Genomic DNA, 24,733 nt, shown 5'->3' with positions numbered 1-24,733 from the left:
TGCCTGGACACAATCCCAGACAGGCTGCTCTGGGTGACCCTGTTTTAGCAGCAGGCGTGGACTATATGATCCCCAGAGATCCCTTCCAACCCCTACTGTTCTGTGAGTCCTACCTTCACAAAACTTTTTACTTTAACTGCAGGGACATGCAGCTATTGTCTGTCCCAAGTTAACTGTCATCCGCAGCTGCAAATTGACTGAATGAGCCAGGAAATAAGAAAAAACCTTGTTTATCAACAGTAACTTCCTCCCCAAACATGCTGCCCACACAGGGCACCCTTTCCTTCCTTCCTTCACACTGTAATCTTGCTCTCTTTAGTAGTCTTATAAAAGCAAGCATGTCTTGAGTCCCACTGAATCCCACCTTATCCATATCCTGCTATCAGGTCTTGCTTACTGTCTTGTTTTCAGCTAACACCAAACTCCTACCACAGATAAAGCTAATTCAAGTAGCTTTTCCCTTGGCATTCTCCCCACCTCATATTCCCATCACCTCCTTTGCACTGGAGAACACCCACTCCCAAATACCTGGTTAGGAAGATTAAACTGGCATTAAGCCACATCAACACCACAATAAAGCCAAAGGTTTTTTGCTCACTTAGCTCCATGAGCTACCTACAAGCATCATAGAATCAGTCAGGGTTAGAAGGGACCACAAGGATCAGCCAGTGCCAACCCCCCCTGCCATGCCCAGGGACACCCTACCCTAGAGCAGGCTGCACACAGTCTCAGCCAGCCTGGCCTTAAACACCTCCAGGGATAGAGGTGTTTAATCAGTGCACCAGCACTGAGGTAACAGAGCAAGGAGGCAGAGAAGGGACAAAATTACAACAGCTGTGATGACCTTACACTGCTGTTCACACACCACCACAGGTTCACAGCCAGTTGCCATCAAAACCCACAACCCCAAGCTCATCCCCTTGCAGCTTCCTGCTGACCTGTGGCTGTAAGAGCTCACTCCACCCCACAGAGAACTTATCAAGTGAACTAAGTCTGCAAAAGAGCACTGAAGACAAAACTGAATGCTTAAGCTGGAGGCAAGTTTTCTGTTACCTTTCAGGAACAAAAAAATAAGGCATGCAAGAGCTGCCACATTTCTTAATGCAGTTTTGTAATGAACCCCACAAACTTCAACCACCAGCAGCCAACACCAGCACACAAGCTAGGACAAGAATCAAAAGGCATTATTTTCAAACTGAAAACACAGGGAAACCTTTTGAAGATTGGAGCTGGAGTTTATCCCAAATATTTTAAACATTCCCACTGAATACACAAACAGAAATATTCGCCAAAGCCTCAATTTTAGCAAGCATTTACTCATCTTTTATTAGTTTTGGCTGCCTCTGCCACAAATCCAGGTATGCAATGCAGAGTAAGGTGCAACCTGCAGTTTAAGTTTTCAGTGAAGCTTTTCTAAACTTGTGGTTTAGCCTTTAAGTGGATTCTGGAAGAGATCAGAGAATCAAGCACGTTGGAAGAGACCTCCAAGATCATCCAGGCCAACCTAGCACCCAGCCCAATCAACCAGACCATGGCACTAAGTGCCTCATGCAGGCTTTGCTTCAACACCGACAGGGACAGCAACTTCACCACCTCCCTGGGCAGCCCATTCCAATGCCAATCACTCTCTCTGCAAGAACACTGGCTGAAAAAAATCTGCTCCAACTTGTACCCCACTCTAGAGATACTTCCACTCTTTTTTAAAAAAAATTATTTTTAAAAGATATAAAAAGAAAGAAGTACCAAAGTGTTCACCCTTGAGATGGTATTTTATATTCTTAAAAGAGTTAACTGCACACACCTTGAGTATTGTGTCCAGTTCTGGGCCCCTCAATTCAAGAGAGATGTTGAGGTGCTGGAAGGTGTCCAGAGAAGGGCAAGGAAGCTGGTGAGGGGCCTGGAGCACAGCCCTGTGAGGAGAGGCTGAGGGAGCTGGGGGTGTGCAGTCTGCAAAAGAGGAGGCTCAGGGCTTACTTCATTGCTGTCTACAACTACCTGACTGTAGCCAGGTGGGGTTGGTCTCTTCTCGCAGGCAACCAGCAACAGAAGAAGGGGACACAGTCTCAAGGTGTGCCAGGGAAAGTCTAGGCTGGATGTTAGGAGGAAGTTCTTCACAGAGAGAGTGATTGGCATTGGAATGGGCTGCCCAGGGAGGTGGTGGAGGCACCGTCCCTGGAGATCTTCAAGAAAAGATTGGATGAGGCACTTAGTGCCATGGTCTGATTGACTGGATAGGGCTGGGGGATAGGTTGGACTGGATGATCTTGGAGGTCTCTTCCAGCCTGGCTGATTCTATGATATTCTCCCAAGAGAGCAGCAGCTATTTTGATGTCTTCCAAACTGCAAATCTAAAGCTCAAATAAATTACTATCTATTAAAATAGTGCTTGAAAGTCTCAGTTGCAGATGCCTATTTACATTTGCTCTCTAGCTAGGCTTTTCAAGTCTTGTTTTAACAGACACCACTTTCAGACTGATTAGATAGAACCTGTACTCCTCTCCCTCTCCATTAGGCAGAAGTGAATCTGCATTGCAAGTACATCTCTCTCTCAGAAGCATGCGTTGTACTTTCAGAGTTCAGCACTGCTGTTCAGCTCCTGCAGGCTGCACTAGCTCCATTCACCCTCTCCCATGCCTGTGCCACTACCCAACATCCCTTTTCTCCACTCTCTACCGTGGCTACTCGACAGATAAAACTGTAATAAATCAGCTTTTAAAACAACGTACAAAAAAACTCTGGGAAATGAGAAAGTAAAAGCTCTCCTTATAGGGTTCACAACACACTACTGGACCCGAGGCAACCCACTAGCTCCTACCGCACGTGTTCGTATCGATACACTAACAGCGCTGTTAAAACTCCATCGTGCGCTTCACTGAGCATAACTGCACCCTGAATAGTCACAGCGTTTTCCAAGTACGAAGAGGCAATCCCTTCCCCACAAAGCGTCCAACATAAGTTCGTGCCTGGAGACACCAAACAACCGAAGAACGGGGCGGATTTTTTTTCAAAAAAGGGGAAAAAAAAAAACCCACTACTGCGCAAGTGCACAGCGCCGGTAGAAAGTTGGAGGCAGCGCCGAGTCGGCAGCTCGCACGGATTCTGCGAGCCCCTCACTCCTCCGACCCCGCCGGGCTGCCCCCGTAGCCCCGCACGCAGCTGGAGGCCGGAGCGGCACCGACTCCCCACGGCGGCAGGCTCTCAGCGGGTTCAAGCGCGGCGGAAGCGGGAGAGAACGCGCACCGCTCGGGCGCCCTGGGAGGCCTCTGGCCTGCCCCTGCAGCCTCCTACCCCCCGCTCCCGCAGGCCCCGCGTACCGTCCGGGCGGCCTCTGCCCAGGTCCTGCCCTTCTTCCTGCGGCCCTTCTCCCTCATGTCGGACGCGGCGGGGCGCAGCTAACTCCGAAGTAGCCCGGGAAGAGGGGGGTCCGTCCACCTGCCTGTCCGCGAGTGGAGACGGCAGGAGGTCGCGGGGAAGCGGAGAGAGGCGGAGCGGCCCTAGGAGCGAGCGGCCCAGACCCCCGCAGCCCCCACACCCGCCGCCGCTGCTGCCATGTTGGGCTCCTACTGTAAAGGGCCGCGGTCATGTGACCCGCCCGCGTGACCCCACCTACTGTACGGGCCCCGGCTGGGGGCGGGGCTGCCCGCGCGCCGCCCGCCCGCGCGCCTGCGCGCGCCCGGCCCTCCGCCGCTGCGGCCGACGCCGGGGGCGGGGCTGGGGCGGGGCTGGGGGCGGGGCTGGGGCGGGGCGGGGCGAGGCTGAGCGAGGCTGAGCGGGGCTGGGGGCGAGCAGCAGCTCCCGGCGGCGTCCCGGGCGGCGCTGCCCCCGCGTCCCTCCGTCCCCGCCGCCGCCTTCCGCCCTTCGCGGCCTCCTTCAGCCGCGGCAGCCCCCGCAGAAGGAACAATTTCTTCCCGAGAACAGCTGTCAGGGCCTGGAACAGACTGCCCAAGGCAGTGGTGGAGTCCACGTCCCTAGATGGCTTCAGAATCTGTGTAGAGTAGGAGTAATGCTAAGGGACGTGGTTTAGTGGTGACCTGGCAGTGCTGGGTTGAGAGCTGGAGCTGACGATCTCAAAGGGCTCTTCAACCCAAACCATTCTATGGTGCTGTCATTCTATCATAGAATCATAGAATCATAGAATCAACCAGGTTGGAAGAGACCTCCAAGATCATCCAGAAGGACAAGAAGTGATGAGCGCACAGAACCACTGACAAGATCACCTCTTCAGAAGTGGGTACTCTACAATTAAATCAGAGAAAAACAGGCCAGGAGATGTTGGAGTTGGACATGTTGGTCTCTTCTGCCAGGCAAGCAGCAACAGAACAAGGGGACAGAGAGTTCAAATTGGCTGGATGTTAGGAGGAAATTGTTGTCGGAGAGAGTGGTTGGCATTGGAATGGGCTGCCCAGGGAGGTGGTGGAGTCTCTGTGCCTGGAGGTGTTGAAGCCAAGCCTGGCTGAGGCACTTAGTGCCATGGTTTGGTTGCTTGGCCAGGGCTGGGTGCTAGGTTGGACTGGATGATCTTGGAGGTCTCTTCCAACCTGGTTGATTCTATGAAGAAACGTGTGGCCAGCATGTCAAGGGAGGCTCTCCTCCCTCTGTATTCTACCTTAATGAGGCCACATCTGCAATCCTTAATCCAGTTCTGTGCTCCTCCATTCAGGAGAGACAGTGAACTACTGGAGAGAGTCCAGCAGAGGCTACAAAGATGCTGAGGGGTCTGGAGCATGTGTCTGATGGGAAAAGGCTGAAAGATCTGGAACTGTTTAGGCTGGAGAAGACTAAGCTGTGAGGTGATCTTCTCAATTATTAGAAATACCTGAGGAGCAATGGTCAAGAGGATGAGGCTCTTTTGAATGGTGTCCAGGGACACGACAAGGGGAAATAGGCATAAAATGGAACTCAGGAGGTTCCACTTGAACAGGAGGAGAAAAACCTTTCCTGTGAGGGTGTTGGAGCACTGTATCAGACTGTCCAGAGAGGTTGTGGAGTCTCCTTCTCCGCAGAGATTCCAAACTTTCCTGGACATTGTGATCCTGGGCAACCTGCTCTGGGGGACCCTGCTTTAGCAGAGGGGGTGGATGAGATGATCTCCAGAGGTCCCTTCCAACCCCCACCATGCTGAGATTCTGTGAAAATGGGTAACTGCTGAATTACAAATGACAGGAGAGTTTCAGAGCAAGTGGCTCAGGTGAGCAGCTGCTCTCAGGGGTCATTTTTCTCAGATCTAATTTTGCCTCTGGATGCTGTACAGGAGGAAGTAAAGCACAGTTTATCATCAGAGAATCCATTTGTCCCTGATGGTAAAAGGAAGGACTGACCTTATTATAGATGATCCCAGCACCATCCCACTTTGGAAAAAAATCAGGAGTAAGGTTGTCATTTTGCTTTCAGCTTAAATCATTTGTGTTTATTAAAAGCAGAATGGGCAAGCCTGTTTGAAACCCTGTTCCTAAACTCAGAGTCACAGCAGGAAGTAAGCTGGTTGCAGGTTGATTCTTCTAGCCAGGGAAAGAAGATGCAAATGTCAGGTTGCTGAAGTAAAATAATGAGCAGATGGTCTTTTTCTGGTGGGGGAAGGGTTATGGGGCTACAGCTCTGCAATGATTATTTTAAGTTCTGAAAGTGATACAACAACCAGGAAACCAAATGTCTGTGCAAACAGATGGCTGCAACTGGAATGAAAATGAGAGCTGTAGCATGCACACCTCACAGCAGAGGAGTGTGCTGTCTCTTGACCCTTGTCATCCATTTGCAAGGTGTCTGGGATGCTGGGAATGCAGGTAGGTGGCCTGGGGTTCTGCAGAGCCAGCTCAGGTCCAGCAGGACTCCTTGGGTCAGGCAGTGCATTATCCCCATGACATCCAGGCAGGCCTGTTCCAGTCAGCTCAGAAATCTCCACATGCTCCACAACAGTTGTGATATTAAATCTGATCTAAATGTGATTGGATAAACCACACTGGTCAACAGTTGGCAGAAAATGAGCCAGTATGTGCCAAGCTAGCCAAGAAGGGCAACAAGAAGAAGGCCACAACAAGCTCCTGCCAAAGCTGTCAGCCTGTGGCTTGGGCAGATTCAGTCTGATATGGGTAAAGAACTGGCTGGAGGGCCAGGCCCAGAGAGTGGCAGTGAATGGTGCCACATCCAGTTGGCAGCTCTCACTAGTGGTGTGCCCCAAGGATCAGTGCCGGGCACAGTCCTGTTCAATATCTTTATTGATTAACTGAACCAGGGGATTGAGTCCAGCATCAGTAAGTTTGCAGATGACACCAAGCCCTGTGAGGAGAGACTGAGGGAGCTGGGGGTGTGCAGCCTGCAGAAGAGGAGGCTCAGGGCTAACCTCATTGCTGTCTCCAACTCCCTGAAGGGAGGCTGCAGCCAGGTGGGGTTGGTCTCTTCTGCCAGGCAAGCAGCAAGAGAACAAGGGGACACAGTCTCAAGTTGTGCCAGGGCAGGTCTAGGCTGGATGTTAGGAGGAAGTTGTTGTCAGAGAGAGTGATTGGCATTGGAATGGGCTGCCCAGGGAGGTGGTGGAGTCACTGTGCCTGGAAGTGTTGAAGCAAAGCCTGGATGAGGCACTTAGTGCCATGGTCTGGTTGCTTGGCCAGGGCTGGGTGCTAGGTTGGAGTGATAGGTCTCTTCCAACCTGGTTGATTCTATGATTCTGTGATTTCATTGTGTCAGCAGGAGGGCTGAGTAAATTGGACTACAAAAAATCCACGTGTTTGGGTAGCTGTTGCTGTCTGCTTTGTGGGTGCCTCTGGCATACCCCCTTCTTCTCAGTGAAGTGGGATGGTACGAAGAGCTGATGGCCTGTTAAGAAGGAGCCTTCAGCCACATTCATCTTTGCAGAACACCCCATCCACTGACTAAACAGTACCGAGCCCTGTGGCCGAGCATTACTCACAGAATCTGAGCCTAGCACTCCACCTTCTGGGAAAAGGGAACATCCAATGACATCACAGCCAGGGCAGCCTGGCATGGCCAATCTACCCTCCACTGGCCATGTGCCTGTGACTCTGACCACACATCATCAATCGGGAGCACTCTAGAAGGATGCAACATCATATTAAGAACAAAATATCTCAGAATCAGTAACCACCCCCATGCCTGTGTTAAACACTCCCAGCGCTATTAAAGAAGCCTCTCAAAAGGGGACCTTGAGGGGCCATGGTCTCAGGCTCGTGTCAAATACACTGAAAGGTGGGAACTCATGCTGGTAGAGAAATCACAACCTCTCCAACAGGGTCACACATGAGAATTATCTGGAAAATTAATGGAGCTGATATGAAGATAAGTTTAAAGAGGCACAGTTCAAACCCTCACCTTTGTGAAGTCTCACATTAGAGTGGGACAGTCTGATCTGGGTGCCACCTGTTGCAGGGGGGTTTCTTCTAATGGTGTCATATTCTGGCCAGACCAACTACTGTAACTGTGGATGTCTGGGGGAGCTGGCTTGGTGGTGGAAGAGAAATCATAGAATCATAGAATCAAACAGGTTGGATGAGACCTCTTCATGTCCTCTTCACGGGTTGGAGTTTTGGTGTAGATGACTTTACCTACTGACAGTTTCACAGAATCACAGAATGTCAGGAGTTGGAAGGGACCTCCAAAGCTCATCCAGTCCAACCCCCTGCCAGAGCAGGATCACCTATACCAGATCACACAGGAACATATCCAGGCAGGTTTTGAATATCTCCTGAGACACTCCACAACCGCCCAGGGCAGCCTGTCCCAGTGCTCTGTCACCCTCACAGTGAAAACATGTTCACATGGAACCTCCTATGCCTCAACTTCTCCTTCTCTGGAGACTTTCAGTGCCTGTCTGGATGTGTTTCTCTGTGACCCAAGCTAGATTTTATGGTCCTGCTCTGGTAGGGGACTTGGACTCAATGATCTCTTTGGGTCCCTTCCAACCCTAACATCCTGTGATCCTATGAACTTCCACCCATTGCCCCTTGTCCTGTAACCAGGCACCACCAAGCAGAGCCTGGCTCCAGCATCCTGGCATTCACCCTTCACATATTTATACACATTGGTGAGGTCACCTCTCAGTCTGCTCTTCTCCCTGCTCAAGAGCCCCAGCTCCCTCAGGCTCTTCTCATAAGAGAAATGTTCCATTCCCTTAATTGTCTCTGTGGCTCTGTGCTGGACTCTCTCAAGCAGTTCTGTGTCCTTCTTGAACTAGGAGGCCCAGGACTGGACACAGTACTCTAGATGTGACCTCACCAGGGCAGAGTAAAGGAGCAGGAGAACCTCTCTTGACCCACTAACCACAGCCCTTCTGATACACCCCAGAATGGCATTGCCCCTCCTGGCCACAAGAGCACATCACTGGACCATGGTCAACCTCCATCAACTAGGACCTCCAGATCCTTTTCCCTTTCACTGCCCAACAGGTCAGTCCCCAGCCTATACTGATCCCTGGGGTTGTTCTTTCCCAGGTGCAAGACTCTGCACTTGCCCTTGTTGAATTTCATTCAATTGCTCCCTGCCCACCCCTCCAGCCTGTCCAAGTCTGGCTGAATGGAAGTGCAGCCTTCATCATTTTTTGTTCCACCTGTTCCTGATTCTCCTCAGCTTCCTGCAGACTCCAGGTTGAATGGGCTCTTCCTTCATCTCCACCAATTCTGGCTCGGTTCCTTTGACTGGATCAGTCACTGGATCTCTAGGTCACAGCTCATCACTGAAGGCATCAGTGATCTGCTCCTCATGCTGAGCGAGATCACCGCTAGCTTGCCCACAGCACGGGGCACAAAGTCACGTTAAGATCACTTCACTTCCCATGTCTGAATCACTTCAAAACAGTGGCCAACCGCCCCTGATTATCGCCTATCACGACTGCCGACTGGGGACAGGCTCTGCACCGCGCTGGCAGCAGTACCGGAACGGGAGTGCTCGAGGGGCAGCAGCCTGGAGGAGACACGGAGAACCCCGGCAGAACCTTGGGCACGGTCCACAAGGGCCTTGGAAGAGTTCCGGCAGAAGCTCCAGGCGGATCCTCACGGGCTGTCTCGGTCGGAGCCCCGGGAGGCCCGTGGCAGCGGTACCTGCTGGCGGAGTCCCGGACTGATGATGTGAAGTTCCGCGTAGAAGATCTGCTTCTCCTCTGCGGGACCAGAAGCGAGCTGGGGCTCCTCCGCTATAATTTGCCCACTCCGCACCGGCTGCTGCTCCGTCCGTCCGCTGCCGCCGGTGCGGCAAGCCCCGCCTTCACACCCTGCCCCTCTGTCCGCCGGTGCGGCAAGCCCCGCCTTCACACCCTGCCCCTCTGTCCGCCGGCCCGGCAAGCCCCGCCTTCACACCCTGCCCCTCGCCCGCCGCCCAATCGTGGCCCGCCTTCACACCCTGCCCCTCTGTCCGCCGGCCCGGCAAGCCCCGCCTTCACACCCTGCCCCTCGCCCGCCGCCCAATCGTGGCCCGCCGTCGGGCCGCGCCCTCCGCCTGAGGCACCGCCCACCCGCCCCCGCCCCATACCTGGCGGGCGGGAGCGTAACCGCCGGGGGTCGAGGCGCGCGCACACACTGGGACCCCCTGCACACACTGCACACACGGCACCTCTGCAGCCTGCAGCCCGCCGCGCACCTTCCGCTTCGGATCGGGGTGCAGACCACCCTGCAGGTCGGGGTGCAGGTCTTGGTGGAGGTCAGGGTGCACACCAGGGTGCCGGTTTGGGTGAGGTCAGGGTGCAGACCAAGGTGAGGTCAGGGTGCAGACCAAGGTGCAGGTCGGGGTGCAGACCAAGGTGCAGGTCGGGGTGCAGTAGGGTGAGCAGGCGCAAGTGTAGTGTGGCATGTGCTGGGCGGGACAGCCCGTGGGAGTGCCACCAAGCAGTCTTAACGTGTCGCCAGCAGCACGGGAGCGAGTGCAGTGGTACAGGTAGGCAACTGGGCATGGGCCAGGCACCAGGGCTGAACCCTCAGGGACGAGCAGCACCCCTGAGCCAGGGTGGCTGGGACAGGTCCCCACATTCTCACGGTGCTCTGGGGGCTGCACCAGGGCCCCTCCGGGCTCGTTCGTGCTGGTGGTGCAACCTTTGCACAGGGCGGGGTGTGCCCCAGCGTGTTGCCGGAGAGCCCACATCTGCTGCGCTGCAGGGCCATGGCCGGGGCAGCCGCATCTGGCAGATGAGTGGGGCCGGGACCTCACCAAGGAACTCACTGGGTACCCCATTTCCTGCACCGGTTCTGCTGGCCTGCCGGGGTCAAGGATTTGAGGCGCAGTGGGGGGATGTAAGGATCCTGGGTGTCCCTCACCATGCCATGGCCACCTGGGTCGTGTGGGCCTGTGCCCAGGGGAGCACGGCTGGGGGCTACCACGCTGCTTACTGCCCGTGGCACTCCCAGAAGCAGGAATGGACAAGCAGCTGCGGGAGCTGCGGCTGCAGGAGGAGAGGGCCTTCCTGCAGAGCATGGCAAGGGAGGAGGACACCAAGCAGCACCCTAGCTGGTGGGACAGCCGGGCACCAGCCATCCTCCCTGAGCCCCTTGCCAGTGATGCTGCACTCTGCGTGCCCAGCAGCCCCAAATCTCACAGGTAACTGGTGGGAACTGGGAGGGGCCAGGGAGCCAGTGCTGCCCTGTCTTTGTCACCATGTCCCTGTGTTCCCAGGGACCTCGGCCTGATCACAGAGGCAGTGGCACGCAACGAGTTTCTACAGCACCTGGGTGAAAGCTGCCCTGACGTGCTGGCTCAGAGCTTCGTAGCTGTCCAGCACAGCCCTGGGGACACGGTGCTGGCTGAGGGCACTGAGGGTACCACCATGTATATAGTGGCAGGTGAGAGCACAGCACTGGCACACACACTGTTCACACGGCCATGGCACACTTGTGCAGGTGTGCTGCTGGCATGCCTGTGTCTGTACCTGCACGTGGTAAGGTCTTGGGGTGATCTCACTGGCTGCATCTGCCGCTTGTGCCCATGTGTGTCAGGCTCACACACAGGCACGTGTGTGTTTCTGCACATCCACACGTGCCTGTGGTTGTCAGGGTGCCATACGCGTGCCTGCATGTGCCCCCACTGCAGGGCAGCCCCATGTTCATGAGCACACATGTGTGTGATGCCACATCTCCCTGCAGAGGGGCAGCTCAGCGTGAGCCAGCGTGGCCGCAGGCTCCGCACGCTGGGGCCAGGGGACGTGTTCGGGGAGCTGGCCATCCTCTACAACTGCAAGCGCACGGCCACCGTGCAGGGTAAGGGATCCCCGGGCCCCATCTTACACCTTGGCAACCCAGCACCCCACTGACAGCTCTGTGCTGCAGCACTCAGCCCCGTGCGCCTTTGGGCCATCACCCGGCAGCGGTACCGGGCCATTGCCACCAGCAATGCCAAGCAGAGAAGGGCTGAGATCCTAGGCTCCCTGCGGACGTGAGTGGGGGCTGGCACCTGCTGGCTCCACCCTAGCACCCACCACCCCATGCCCCACACCCTGCCCCCTTCCCTGGGGAGGATGGTAACCCTTTCTCACCTGCAGAGTCCCCTCCCAGCCCCAGCCTTGTCCTGCTCATCCAACTTCCCATCTCATCCCCATCCCTATTCTCATCCCTGTTCCTGTGTGATCCCCCTTCCTATGCCCATGTCATCTCCCTTTTGATGGCCAGCACCACTCCACCACACCCTCATACCCATCCCTGTCCCCTTCCACCTCTGTCCCCATCCTCATTCCCACTCCCCTTCCCCATTCCATCTCCTCCCCAGCCTAGCACCATCCTCACCTGCTTGGGCTGGACTCTAGGCTGCAAGAGTCAGGCAGAGTGCAGGCAGGGCACAGGCAAGGTGCAGGCAGACCATGGAGCCCAGCTGGGCCCTCTCCTCTGCAGGGTGCACTGGCTGCAGGATCTCTCCGACAGCCACCTCTGCAAGCTGCTGGATGCCATGGAGGAGGTGGGTGGGCTCCCAGGAAGGGCCTCCCTAACACAGGTGCCCTGAACACATCCCAGAGGGGCTGCATCCCATGGAGGCCAGGGGTGCAACTGGCGACATGCCTGGTATGGCAGGTCTGGGACAGAGTGCAGGGGGGCTGCCTGCCTTCGTGAAGCCCTCCTGCTTCCCTGCCTGCCCCTCTGGTGCCCCACTGCCCTCCTCTCCCTTCCCCACAGTGCACTTTCAAGCCTGGTCACATCATTATTCATGAAGGCGACGAGGGGGAAAACTTCTACATTATCCTGAAGGGTGAGGTGTGTGCAACACTCTGTGAAACCTGGGGACCACATCCCAGGGAGAAAGGGCAGGCTGTGCCCTGTGTCCCCCACCACTGCCCTCCAGCTCCACTCAACCCTTAGATCCCATCCCCAACCATTCCCATCCTGTTTTTTTCTCCATCCAATTACATCCCACCCTTATCCACATCCTCATTCCATCCTTACCCTACCCTATCTCATCCCATCCACATTTGCATTCCCATCCCATCCTCATCCCATCTCATCCTGTGCTGTGTCCAGGTGCGGGTGACCCAGCGAGTGGACGGGCAGGAGAAGCTGCTCCGTGTCCTGGGTGCTGGACAGCACTTTGGAGAGCTCTCCCTACTGCGGTTTGTCCCCATCTGCTCCCCTCCTGCCCCGTGCCCCATTTGCCTTCCTGGACCACCAGCCCAGTCCTGGCCACTTGGCTTCCGTGGCATTGGCCAGACTAGGCTTGCTCTGGACAGAGAGCTGGTGCCTGCGGCAGGAGGTTCCTGCAGTGACAGCCCCTGTGACCCCCTCTGTGCAGGAACAGCCCCCGGACAGCATCGTGCCAGGCCCAGGGACATGTCACCTGTGTCACCATGGCCAAGGAGTGGGTGTCCCCATGTTATCCCCCTGGCCTGTCCCTACCAGACACCCCTATCCCCCTAACTCCTCCTCTGCCCCACAGTGACTTCTTGGAGATCAGCCCCTATTGCCCTTCCCATCCTGCAGAGCCGTGAGTGTTGCCAGTCCTCCTGGGACTCCTAACCCATCAGGGCTCTCTGCAGAGTCCCCCAGCCCCAGGGGGAACCCTTGGGGAGTTGGGAGGGATGCTGCTCTGGTGGGGCACTGGAGTCCTGGGCAGAGGGCCAGAGGCCACACGGGTAGCTGTGGCCTGAAGGATCTGGGTTGGGGACCATAGAGTAGGGGACACCTTGTGTATGTGTCCCCACCGTGGACCAACTGGCTCCTGGTCCCACCCTTAGGTCTGGGTTGCCACTGATCCCCTCACCCTGCGCCCACCCCGGGGGGTTGTGGGAAGCTGTGGGGCTGCATTGTTGTGGGGGTGCCTGAGGGTGAGCGGGAGCTGCCCCACTGCCTCCACCTTCCCTCTACCTCTTTCTCACCCTAGAAACACGCCTGAAGCAGAAGCACCAGCCCCAGAAGCAGAAGCACCAGCCCCAGAAGATCCTGAAAGGTCAGTGTGGGGAGGAGAATGGGCATAGAGCATGGGATGGCAATGCGGTTGGGAATAGGGATGAGGATAAGGAAGGGGATACGGATGGGATGGGATGGGAAGGGAAGGAATGGAGATGAGGATGGGATGGCGGTCCTCAAGGTCCAACCCAACACTGTCCCTGGGGACCAGTAGGGGAGTCTCAGGCTTTGCCCAGGCTGAGAGTCAGCAGTGCCCCAGTGCCGGCGCTGCAGGGCCGCGGTCTCCCCCTGCAGGGGCCGTGGTTCCTCGAGCCCGTGGCAGACACCAGCTGTGCCCCTGCGGCTGGAGGAGCTGGTTGCCGTGCGCTATCAGGAGGGGCAGCGACAGGGCCAGTGCGTTGTCCTGGGCACTGGCGGCTTCGGACGCGTTGATCTGGTGAGAAGAAGATGCCACACCCACACTTCCATCTCCTGGCATTCATCATGCCGTGAATGACAGTGCCCCTCCTGGTGCCCATTCCAGTGGTCTGTGCCTGCTGCAGTGCCTATTCTGGTGCCTGCCCCAGTGCCCAACATGGTGCCCATTCCAGTGCCCATCTCGGTACCCATCCCAGTGTCCATCATGGTGCCCATTCCAGTGCCCATCTCAGTACCCATCCCAGTGTCCATCATGGTGCCCATTTCAGTGCCCACGGCTTCCCACACCTAGGTGCAGTGCCGGGAGCAGCTCTTTGCACTGAAGCGGATCCGCAAGGACTGGGTGGTGCGGAAGCAGCAGCAGGAGCATGTGCGGACTGAGCAGCGAGTGCTGGCAGGCTGCCACAGCCCCTTTGTTGTGAGGTGAGCAGGGGACTCTGGAGGGCATCGGGCAGGGCAGCCACCAGCCGTGCCAAGGCCCTGCCAACCCCTCATCACCAGCAGGCTTTTCGGCACGTTCCGGGACAGGCAGTATGTCTATCTGCTGCTGGAGTTCTGCCAGGGTGGAGAACTGTGGACCAAGCTGCGTGAGATGTATGTAGCCAGGGTGGTGGTACCAGGCCATGCCGTGCTGTGCCAGGCCATACTTGTGCCAGGCAATTGCTGTTCCCTGCCACGCAGGCGGTGCTTCGAGGAGCCACTGGCAGTGTTCTGTTGCGCCTGCGTGGTCGAGGCCCTGGAGTACCTGCACAGCCACGGCATTGTCTACCGTGACCTGAAGCCTGAGAACCTCATGCTGGACCAGCGTGGCTATGTCAAGCTGGTACTGGGGCAGGTGTCAGGGGGGGTGCCTGTGGAGGGGACAGCGGGTACTGGAGGGGCTGTGCTGGCTGATGGTGCCCACAGGTAGACTTCGGCTTTGCTAAGGAGCTGGGGCGGGGGGAGAAGACCTTCTCCTTCTGCGGAACCCCCGAGTACCTGGCGCCCGAGATCCTGCGCCAGGAGGGCCATGACTTTGCTGTTGACTTCTGGACACTGGGCGTGCTCGCCTTCGAGTTGCTGGTAGGCAGGTGAGTGGGCAGGGGACACTAGGGCTGGCCAAGACCTCACCCCTGCACACATCTCCCCGGCGAGAGCCCACCTGTCCTCGCACCCTGCAGGCCTCCCTTCCACAGTGCTGACCCCCAGCAGATCTACAGCCGCATCTTGGACGGAGTATTCTCCTTCCCAGCCTTCCTTGGCGAGGCTGCCTGCTCCCTCATCAGCAAGCTCTGCAGGTGCCAAGCGGTGGGCACAGTGTGGCTGGGTGCAATGGGTACCCTGGGCAGCATCAAGGCACCACAGGAGGCATTTGAGTGCCCTGGGTGCACGGTTACATATCAGTGTGCATGGGGGCCCGCGGGGTGTCCCTGGGTACTTTGTTGCAGCCCAGTCTGCATGGCAGGCTGCCCCCAAGGACATCGTTGCACCCCAGTGGTGGTGGGGGGTGCCCTGGGTGGACTGTTACACTCCAGTTTGTACGATAAAGGTCACCTGGGCACATCTCGGTGCATTATGGGGGGCGCTGGGTGCATTGCAGTGCTGCCCCCAACCCCTGGCCCGTCCATCCCGTGCAGGCGTCGCCCGGGACAGCGCTTAGGGAACACGGCCAGCGGCATCCGCGGCATCAAGAAGCACAGGTGAGGGGAAGGTGGGAGAGGGGGAGGCCCTGCTGTCCGCTCGACCCCTCCTGCAGCCTCCCTTTCCCAGGTGGTTCGGTGCCCTGAAGTGGAGGAAGCTCTCGCTGGGGCAGCTGGAGGCACCCACCCTGCGGCTCATCAAGGAGGTGAGGTGGGGGGTCAGAGGGTTTGGGGGAGGGGGTGTAGGAGGAGCCAGCTCTGACCCTGTCCCCATCAGGGACCCCCCTACGTCAACTTCAAGCGTTACTCGGTGGACTTGACGCCAGTGGACGATGAGTTCTCAGGCTGGGATGAGGATTTCTGATGGCAGCAGGACCCCTGTGTCCACAGTAGGACTCCTTGGCTGCGCCCTGTCCCCCGCGGGCCGGTGCTGGGGGCTGTGCTGTGGTCTCTCGCCCTCCGGGGTGAGGTCTGGGGCTGTCTCACGGCAATAAATCGTGGAGCTGTCCCCGGGCGCAGGGAGGAGCCGGAGACGTGGGTACAAAACCCGGTGCCGCATCTTTATTTGGTGGGGGGCAGTGGGGAGCCAGGGGTGGCGTGGGGGTACCAGGGTAGGCAGTGTGGGGCAGGGGTGCCTGGCATCGGGGGAGCAAGGGATAAAGGATGCTGATAAATAACAGGGTTAGGGTGGGAGGCCCCACCGGGGTGTGGGGGCCCCCTGGCCCAGCTGTTCCCCCCTGGCAGGGTGCCGGGGTTGGAGGGTCCCCGGGGGGGGGTCCAGCAGCTCTAGGGCTCGTCAGTGTCATAGAGCAGAGCCCCACTGAAGACAGTGAGGGGCTCGTCAGGTGCGTGGGCCAGGCGCCCCGACACCAGGTCCACACAGAGGGTCTCGCCGGCAGCCAGCGGCAGCAGGAGACTGAAGACACCGAGGGCACCGGGGCTGGGCCCCATGGCCGCCACTGGCTCCTTCTCCAGCCCCTCGGGCTGAAAACCGGCTGAGTCCAGGCGGGCAATGCCCTGGTTGGAGCGCGACAGCACAGCCTCCAGCTTCTCGCCTTTGTGCCCCGTCAGCACCGCGCTCACCAGGTACCGCCCGGTCACCGGCACCGTGAATATGCCTGTAGGGGGTGCAGGTGTCAGGGCCCAGCCCAAGCCTCAGGGACCCCCAGGGCAACCCTGAACAGGCTCTGCAACCCCCGGGCTCCCCTCGCTGCAACGTAGTGAACAGCACCCACTGAAGAGTTCCCGTCCCATTAGCCTTCATCACGCTCCAGGGTCAGGCTTCATCCATGACCATGCAGCCCCGATCCACCCTAGCTCCCACTGCCAGCCCCCACCCTGACCCACAGCCCCTACTGCAGCCTCTGTCAGCCCCATAGAACCCACTGCAACCCCAAGTGCAGCCCCATCCCACCCTACAGCCCCATTACAACCCCCAGTCCTTTCTGCCCTGCCCCACTTCCCCCATGGCCACGCTGCCGATGCTCACCGGTCTCAGGGTCATAGGCTCCACCATCATTGAGCAGGACTTGGTCAAAGGCGATGGTGCCTGGTTCCGTGCGCTGGGTGCTCAGGGCAGCCGAGAAGGCGATGCGGGGCACAGAGCCCGGCTCTCCCACCTCGCCTGGGCACCATGTCAGGATAAAGCACCCCATCCTAGTATCCTTTGCTCCCCACCAGTACCCACAGCCCAGCAGCTACAGCCCCTGGCCTCCCCACCCCATACCAACCCCATTGCCATGTTCATGCCCCTTGCCCTTAACCCCATTCCCCTTGCCTCAGCATACACACCCCCAGCTGCCACTGTAAACACTCAGACCTTCACCCCAAAGCCATAAGCACTCCAGGCCCTTTCATCCCTCACACTCCAATGCCTCAGCCTCCCCCATACCCTTCAGCCACCCAAGCCCACCCCCTATTCTCTCATGCCCCTTCCCCAAGCTCCCCAGTCCTACCTCTCTCTCCAGGCAGCCCTAGAATAGAAAGGGAGGAACAGGGCTGCAGAGCTGGCATCAGGCAACACCCCCAGGGCAGAGGGTCCATCCACGCCAGTGTTGCCCCACTGTGGGGATTTGGGCTCAGGGGACTGTGCCTTACCTGGGGGGCCCATGGGGCCTTGTTCTCCATCCTTCCCAGGTGGCCCAGCAGGGCCACGGGGGCCCACCTCACCCTGGGGGCCAGCAGGGCCAGGGGGGCCTGCAAGGAGGATGGGGTTAGAGCTGCTCCAGCCAAACAGTGCTTCCCCCCCCCAGCTCCACATTCCCATGCCTTGTCCCTACATCCCCATGCCTTGAGACCCCATGTCCTCATGATTTGGTTCCCCATGTCCCCACATCCCAGTTCCTTACTCTGTGGTCACCCACGTCCTCATACCCCCACAGCTTTGCCATTGTGCCTAAGCACCCTACCTGCAGCCCTGTGCCACTCAGCTCTGTCTTGATGCCCCATGCCTACGTGTCCCCACATTCTCATGTCTCCACCATTGTCCCCAAGTACTGTTCCCCCAGCCCCACTCCCCCCAGCAGCCCCTGTGATGCCCTGTTTCTGTGTGTCCCCATCTTGCATGCCTCCACCATTGTCCCCAAGCACCTCTAGCCCCCTTTGGATGCCCCATGTCCCCAAGTCCTCATGTCCCCACACACCGGTGAAGTCTGCTTGGCCCAGGCGCAGGAGCTCCTCACGCAGATGCTGCAGGCTAGCATTGAGGGCCCCAACCCGGCGTGGGAGCTGGGCGTCCAGCACCTTGTCCATCACGGCAGCATTGGTGTGAGCTGTGCTGTTCAGCTCCCGCACCGCACCCCACAGCCCGGCCACATGCCGGCTCAGCCCATCGCGGACACCCCGCAGCCCGTCAGACACAGCCTCCAGCTGCTCACAGACTCCCTCCAGCTTGGCCAGCCGTGGCTCTAGGCCAGCCGGGCAGCCTCCGGCTTGTCGCACCAGCTCCCGCACCAGCCCCTCCAGCCGCTCCTCGCTCTCAGCCTGCCGCTCTGCCGCTGCCGCCGCCGCTGTGTCCAGCTCGGCCACGATGCGGTCAATGATGCTGTCCAGATGCCGCTGCCGAGTGTCCTGCTCGTCCAGGGCATCTTCCAGACTCTGCACCGTGGCATTCAGCCTGGCAAAGGCGAGCAGAGCAGCTGACAGTTCACCCCGCAGCCCCTGCAGCTCCAAGGATGAGGTGCCCCCGAAGGTGCTGAACCCATCAAGTGGAGGCTCAGACTCAAGTTCCGGCTCAGCAAGGCCAGGCTGGGGCGAATGGCATGCGGCAGTGCAGGCATCCACTTCAGCCCGCAGCTGCTCCAGCTCCTGGGGTGACAGCGGGGTGCAGGACTGGGGGCAGAGGTCACCACTTGACCCCCCCAGCTTGGCCTCCAGTTGCCCTGTCCGGTTGCGCAGCTGTGCCAGCTCCTCTGCCAGAGACCTCTCTACTTGCAGCTGCCCCTCCAGCCGCCCCAAGGCCTCCCCCTGTGCCCCCAGCAGCTCCCGCAGTCCTCCAAGGGTCCCGGCCACCCCATCCCCACCAGCCCCCAGGTCTCGAAGCTGCCCCTCAGTGTCCTGCAGCCGCTGCTCCAGCTGCTGTAAGAGGGGACCAAGCTGCCCAGTCAAGGGATCTTGCGGGGCTGGGCAGGGCTGGCCGCAGCGAGCCAACAACCCCTCCAGTTCGTCCAGGCGGGCACTGTGTTTGGCCCCGCTGGCCACCAGCCCCTCCACCACCCGGCTCAGGTTGGCCAAGTGCGCTGGCATCCCACTACGCCGACTCTCTGGCTCCAGGAGCCACGGGCCGGCCCGAGAGGCATTCAGCCGCCCCTCAAGCTCTGCCAGTCGCCGAGCCAGCACCGGGCCCTGCCCACCGGGCCCCGACGCTGCCGCAGGCAGCGCCTCAATACGTCGCTCCAGCTCGGATAACCGCCGGTGCAGCTCAGCGTCCAGCGGCGGTGGGGCAGCGGGGGCCAGGCGGCTGCTCAGGCTGCTGATGTGCCGCTGCACCGTCTCCACCGCATCCCGGTTGCGCTGGTCCACCGAGCCCACCAGCTTCTCCAGCGCCCGCATGCGCTCCCTGTCCTCGGCCGCCTGCCGCCGCAGCCCCTCAGTGCCAGCCGTACATGCAGCGCAGGTCTCCTGCAGTCGTCGCTCCAGCTCCCGCAGTGCCGGGCCCGATGGCATTACCGGGCCCTCCCGGCCGCTCTCCTGACGTCCCAGGCGGGTCTCCAGCTCCTCCAACCGCCGCTGAACGTGGCTCAGAGCCTCCCGCACCTCGGCTGGGGCGGCTGCGTCAGCCGGTTGCTCACCCTCTAAGCCACCGGCCGGCGCCCGGTGCGGGTGCTCCGGCAGCAGCTGCTGCCCAGCACGCAGCTCCTCCACCTGCTCGCTTAGCCGCCGCACCTGCTCCTCCAGCCGCCGCACCTTCTCGGCATCGCCACCACCTGCCACCGCACCGACAGGCCACAGTCACACTGAGGGCACCCCACCACTGTGTGTTCCCTGTCTTGTTACCTGACATTACCTTCGCCCCCCAGGCCACTGAGGGGGTTGCCAAAGCCAGAGAGCGTAGGGCGGCCAGGCTGAGGCCGGGGGAGGTTGGTGGGCTGGGGAGGTGCTGGTGCTGGCCCCTCGGTGCAGTCCTCACCCGAGTAGCCCTGGCAGCAGCGCCAGGCCAGCTCTGACACCGTCCGCTGTGACACCCTGTAGCGGGGCCGCAGGAAGGTGCGGTACCTGCAGGCACAGGAGATGGTGGCACAGTGAGGGGAAACAAGAGAGCCCCTGGCTGGGGCACTGGGTGGAAGTTCCAGGTGTGGGGATCAGGCCTGATCACAGGGCAGCAGGGGTGGGGGTGACAGAGCCTTGCCCACACTGAGCCCTCTGCTCACTCTCAGTTCCCCGGCTGCAGCCAGTTCCCTACCTGCAATCAATTCCCTGCTTGTGCCCAGCCCCCTCTCCAGAACAAGCTCGCTGCCCACACTCAGCTCCCTGCTCATACTCTCTGCCTGCAGGTCCTCACTCTCAGGCTGTGCAAGCGTCACCAACTCCAGGTGCTTGCAAAAGCATCAGGCAGCAGGTCAGAGTTGGGCACCCAGGAGAAAAACCAAACACGAGCTGTGGTCTGGTCATGGTCTGGCAGAGCCAGGCCCCAAACTGTGCCTGGCCTCTTGTTCAACCATCAGCAGCTGGGGGGGCTGCTACTGCCTGGCCTCCCAACGTTATCACCAGCTAGCGAGCCACTGGCATGGAGAGATTTGCTGTGGGCACAGAGTGTACTAGGTGTGTTGGGGGAGCCTGGCATGTGCCTGGGCAGAGACTGCCAGCTAGGCAGTGGCAATGGCTGATCGCCCCCACCCCCGCCCCTCCGGCACTGCTCGAGGCCATCCGGCTCTTGTGAAAAAGTAAACACGACCCCGGAGTGGATAAACACCAGCAGTGGAGGAGATGGGACCATGGCCAGAGCCGGCTGTGTGCAAGCTCCCCCAGCCCTCAGAGTACCCCAGCCCATCCCTACTCACGCCAGGACGCGAGGGCACTGAAGCTGCCCCCAGGCACAGGGCTGGTAATCTGGCTTGACAAAGCTCTCCACACCATCCTCCACCACGCAGCTCACACTCCGTGTCACTACATAGGCACACCAGTTCCTGCAAAAAAGGGTCAGGATGCCTAGTTGGCACGCAGTAGCCACTCCCTGTCTTGGACTGGGCATCATCCTGGCACACAGCCAGCATCATCTCCTTCCCAGGCACCTCCCAGTATGCACTCATTATTGCCCTTGCAGACACCGAACATCCCCCAGCACACATCAGGCACCATCACCCTCCTAGGCATCTCCTGGTACACATCAGGCACCACATGAGCACACTCAGCATCATTCCAGCACAGAGTGGGCATCCCCTGTCACACACTGAGCATCATCTTGACAAGCACCAGGCACACACAGGGCATCTTCTTGGTTTACAACCTGGCATCCCTTGGCACACAACAGACATGGTCCCGGTATTCACCCAGCATCCCCTGCCCTAGGCATCCCCCGGCACACACCAGCCCTCCTACCTGCCCCCACACTCGCCCAGCCGGCCCCACCAGTAGCAGCCGTCACGGCCCAGAGCTGCGGTTTAATGGGCCGGATCCTGCCCCAGGCCAGAGCCCTTTCCTCCCTGCCCAGCTGCACAGGCTGCGAGGGACTCCAGTTCCATGATGTGGGACCCCAGCCCAGCCCTACAGGCTGCCGGGACCCCGGCAGAGCCTTATATGGTCCGAGCCCGCTGCTCAGCCCCGTACCCAGCCCCCGAGCAGCGCCGCGGCAAGCAGCTCCCGGGCAGCCCCCCTGGGACCGGCCCCGGCCCCCCTGGCGGTTGCTGGGCTGCGGTGAGGCTCGGAGCCGCGGCCGGTTCCCGTCAGCCCGGCTGGTTCCCCTCAGCCCCGGCTGGATTCCAGCTCCTCCCCGGGGGCCGCCGGGAATTCCTGAGCCGACCAACGGCCCCCCCTCGCCTCCCCCTTCCCATTCCTTCCCCTTCCCGGCCTCACCGTACCCCATCAGTCCCACACCAGCGATTCTCTGGGACTCCCCAGGCTGCCCTAGAGCCCCAGCACGCGGGACTGAGGATGCCCCACTCCCAGAGATGGGATGGAAACGGGGATGCGGGACGTGGAATGAGACAGGAACTCTCCTGAAAGGGCAGGGCATGGGGACAGCCCTGTGTCCCCTGGAGCGCTGGGAGGGGCCGCTGTGCACCCCAGTCTGCGGGGAAACCCCGGTACGCCCCCAAAGCAGGTAAACTCTCTGCCGACTCCGTGCCCCACCCTGGGGCTGGGCTGGGGGTGCCCTTCTCCAGGCAGCTCCACAGAACCTGTTGTCAGCCCCCAGCACGGCACAGGCAGAGATGAGGAAAGGGTGGGTCTGCGCCCCTTGTCCTGTCCCAGGCGGCACGAGCATGTGGATGCCGAGGCAGGACCAGATACAGGATCTCTGGCACCCCAGCACTGCAGTTCACAGGACACCCCCACACCTGGGTCTCCCATCTGCATCTGTGGGCCCCGGGTCCGACTCCTGCACACGCCCTCAGCTCCTTGCAGACCCCCCCCCCGTGCCGTGTCTTCCACGTGCACCCCCTGCCCACGCCCACCAGCTGCCTGTGTCGGGGACAGTGGGTGAGGGCAGGGCAGGGGCGGCCGCCAGGAGGTGGGGGGAAGCCCCCAGCATTCGGCATGGCAACACTCGACAGGGATGGGACCCGCTGCGCCCTGCCGCACGCTCCAAGCTGGCTGTTGCACGTGTTGGTACCTGGCCAGTCCCAGGGGCACCAGAGCGGAGGGCTGACCCCTACCCCCCCGAAAGCGGGAGGTGGCAGCGCTTCCCAGCTGCCTGTGTCCCCTCCCGGCATGTCCCGGCGGTCACAGCTCCTACCTGTGCTGGCTGGCGACTCGGGCACCACCGTGGGCCGCGGCGGGGCCCTGCGGGGCTGCAGCCTGACCGGCACCAAGCGAGGTGGCCCCCCTGGTGTAGAGGCTGTACCTGGAGGGAAAGTTGACGGCCAGGGCCTGGGCGGCCAGGAGGCACGGCCAGAGCCAGGGGGCCATGCTGAGCGGACAGCTCGGCGCAGCGTGGCGCGGCTCGGCTTGGCACAGCACGACACAGCTCAGCGTGGCACGGCGTGGCTCGGCGGTCACGGCCCAGCTCAGGAGCGCATGGCGCGTCCCGTCGCGGCTCCGTCCGTCCCTCCTGGCTCTGTGCCGCCGAGCACGGCTCGGCTCAACTCAGCTCGGCACGGCGGTTCTGCCCTCCCCTTGGCCGCGCCTCGGCCAGCCCCTCGCCTCCAGAGCCGCCCCGGTGCTGCCCACCGACGACAACTACGATGCCGGGGTCCCAGGGGCCCCCTGTTTCCTCCTCGTCGCAGCCCCCGGCGCATCCCGACCTCTGCTGGGCACCGCAGCCCCCGCCGGCCCCCGCCACCGCAGCTGCCTGCACATCTGCTTCTCGTTAGGCCCGGCCGCAACGAGGCCGGGCAGGAGGGACGGGGGAAGCCAGAGAGGCCGGGCAGGGGGCCAGGTTTGAGGCAGCCAGCACTGGTGGTGCTACCACCGCAGTCACACTGTTCCGCATCACACAGCCACAGCGTCACACAAACCCCTGCACCTCACACGGTGACACACAACGCCCTGCTCCTTCACAGCTACACCATCATACAGCACTCCGCACTTCTCGCAGCGTCACACAATTCTGTCCCGGTTTGGAGCCATGAGCCTACCCGGGCTGGAGGGCAGAAACACACCTCACACGGTGGCACACAATGCCCTGCTCTTTGCACGCCACCACACAACGCCCTGCTCTTTGCACGCCACCACACAACACCCTGCACCTTGCAGGGCTACACCATCACGCAGCAGCCCATCTCCCTGCAGTGTCACACTGCACTCTGCTCTTCGCTCAGTCACCAGAAACAGGTGATGGCACAGCAGCTGCCCCACCACAGCCCTGGGCCTGCAGTGACACCACGGCTTTCCCCGGCTCACAAATGATGTAGTAGTCTCCTGGTGACATCATGCCTTGGCCCCAGCCCCAAGGTGACGTCATGGCCTGGCAGAGCAGCGCGGGAACCCACTGCTCTCTGGGGCTCATCGTGGGCAGGATAAGCACAAACAGCTGCCGGCAGCTGGGCTGCTGAAAGGAGTGGGGGATGGTGGGATGGGAACATAGGAGACCCCAGCCAGAGGCGGGAAGGAAACGTGAGAGCTGAGGCCTCGTTCTCTAAAATACCCCAGCCCTGCCCCCAGCATGGCTTGGAGGTGCTGGGCACGGTGACTCCAGAGTGGAGATGCAGGACTCCCGGGGCGGATCGCCCAGGCTGTGGCCCCCGGTGCAGACTAGCAGGATTCAGTACGTCCCAGTGCATCCCCACATTGGCCAGAACGCTTCAGGACACCCCAGCACAGCCCCTGGCCACTGCAGCACACCCCAGCGCAGCTCCTGCTGGCCCAGCCCCAGCAGCTATAATTAGCCGCGGCCGCGCCGAGACCCCACCCCTGGCCCGCCGCGGCCCCGCCTGCAGCCCCGCGCCAGGCCTTGTATGGAGGCGGCGGCGGCGGCAGCCGAAGGGGCCGGGGCGAAGACGAGGGGGGGTGGGGCGCGGGGCGCTGCGGCAGCTGCGGCTCTGCCCGGCCTGAGGACAGGGACTGGGTCGAGCAGGACACCCCGGGGGGCGGTGAGAGTGTTGCCCAGGGGCTGCCCCAGCTCCGGCCACGGGGTGAGACGGGCCGTGACGTCACCGTGGGGCCAGGGCCAGGCCGTGACGGCATTGCGGCTCTGGGGCCAGCAGCTGCGACGTCACCGTAGCCCCGGGGCTGGGGTGTCACGGAGCCTGAGTGACCCCAGGAGCGGGGCCCGGCAGCCGCGGT

General features: G+C 60.3%; 3 protein-coding genes across 3 annotated transcripts in view; 1 reads left to right on the top strand and 2 right to left on the bottom strand.

The window, feature by feature from the left end:
• ASXL2 (ASXL transcriptional regulator 2) overlaps nt 1-3,565 on the bottom strand; it is a 108,670-nt gene extending 105,105 nt beyond the window's left edge. Inside the window, exon 1 of the mRNA XM_064146500.1 lies at nt 3,315-3,565. Coding sequence (XP_064002570.1) covers nt 3,315-3,371 — 57 coding nt within the window. The 5' untranslated portion in view covers nt 3,372-3,565. The remainder of the gene's footprint in view (nt 1-3,314) is intronic.
• A 6,786-nt stretch (nt 3,566-10,351) lies between these two features.
• On the top strand, nt 10,352-15,769 carry LOC135177199 (cGMP-dependent protein kinase 1-like). The gene is made up of 19 exons (XM_064146851.1): nt 10,352-10,533; nt 10,609-10,775; nt 11,076-11,189; nt 11,259-11,364; nt 11,817-11,880; nt 12,096-12,173; nt 12,438-12,526; nt 12,706-12,771; nt 12,850-12,897; nt 13,294-13,359; nt 13,614-13,755; nt 14,029-14,159; nt 14,241-14,330; nt 14,418-14,559; nt 14,643-14,806; nt 14,897-15,013; nt 15,353-15,415; nt 15,486-15,561; nt 15,633-15,769. The coding sequence occupies exons 1-19, from the start codon at nt 10,352-10,354 to the stop codon at nt 15,717-15,719; spliced, it is 1,992 nt and encodes a 663-aa protein (XP_064002921.1). The 3' UTR covers nt 15,720-15,769.
• Nucleotides 15,770-15,894: 125 nt separating this feature from the next.
• Nucleotides 15,895-23,140, bottom strand: EMILIN1 (elastin microfibril interfacer 1). The gene is made up of 8 exons (XM_064146499.1): nt 22,746-23,140; nt 20,854-20,979; nt 19,860-20,068; nt 17,998-19,779; nt 17,453-17,551; nt 17,311-17,328; nt 16,845-16,979; nt 15,895-16,473 (listed from the first exon to the last, which is right to left on the bottom strand). The coding sequence occupies exons 1-8, from the start codon at nt 22,916-22,918 to the stop codon at nt 16,142-16,144; spliced, it is 2,874 nt and encodes a 957-aa protein (XP_064002569.1). The 5' UTR covers nt 22,919-23,140; the 3' UTR covers nt 15,895-16,141.
• Nucleotides 23,141-24,733: the final 1,593 nt, after the last annotated feature.

The sequence above is a fragment of the Pogoniulus pusillus genome, chromosome 7, assembly GCF_015220805.1.
Source record: "Pogoniulus pusillus isolate bPogPus1 chromosome 7, bPogPus1.pri, whole genome shotgun sequence".
NCBI lineage: Eukaryota > Metazoa > Chordata > Aves > Piciformes > Lybiidae > Pogoniulus > Pogoniulus pusillus.
The sequence above is the reverse complement of the archived record's forward strand: the minus strand, read 5'-3'. Positions and strand labels throughout refer to the sequence as shown.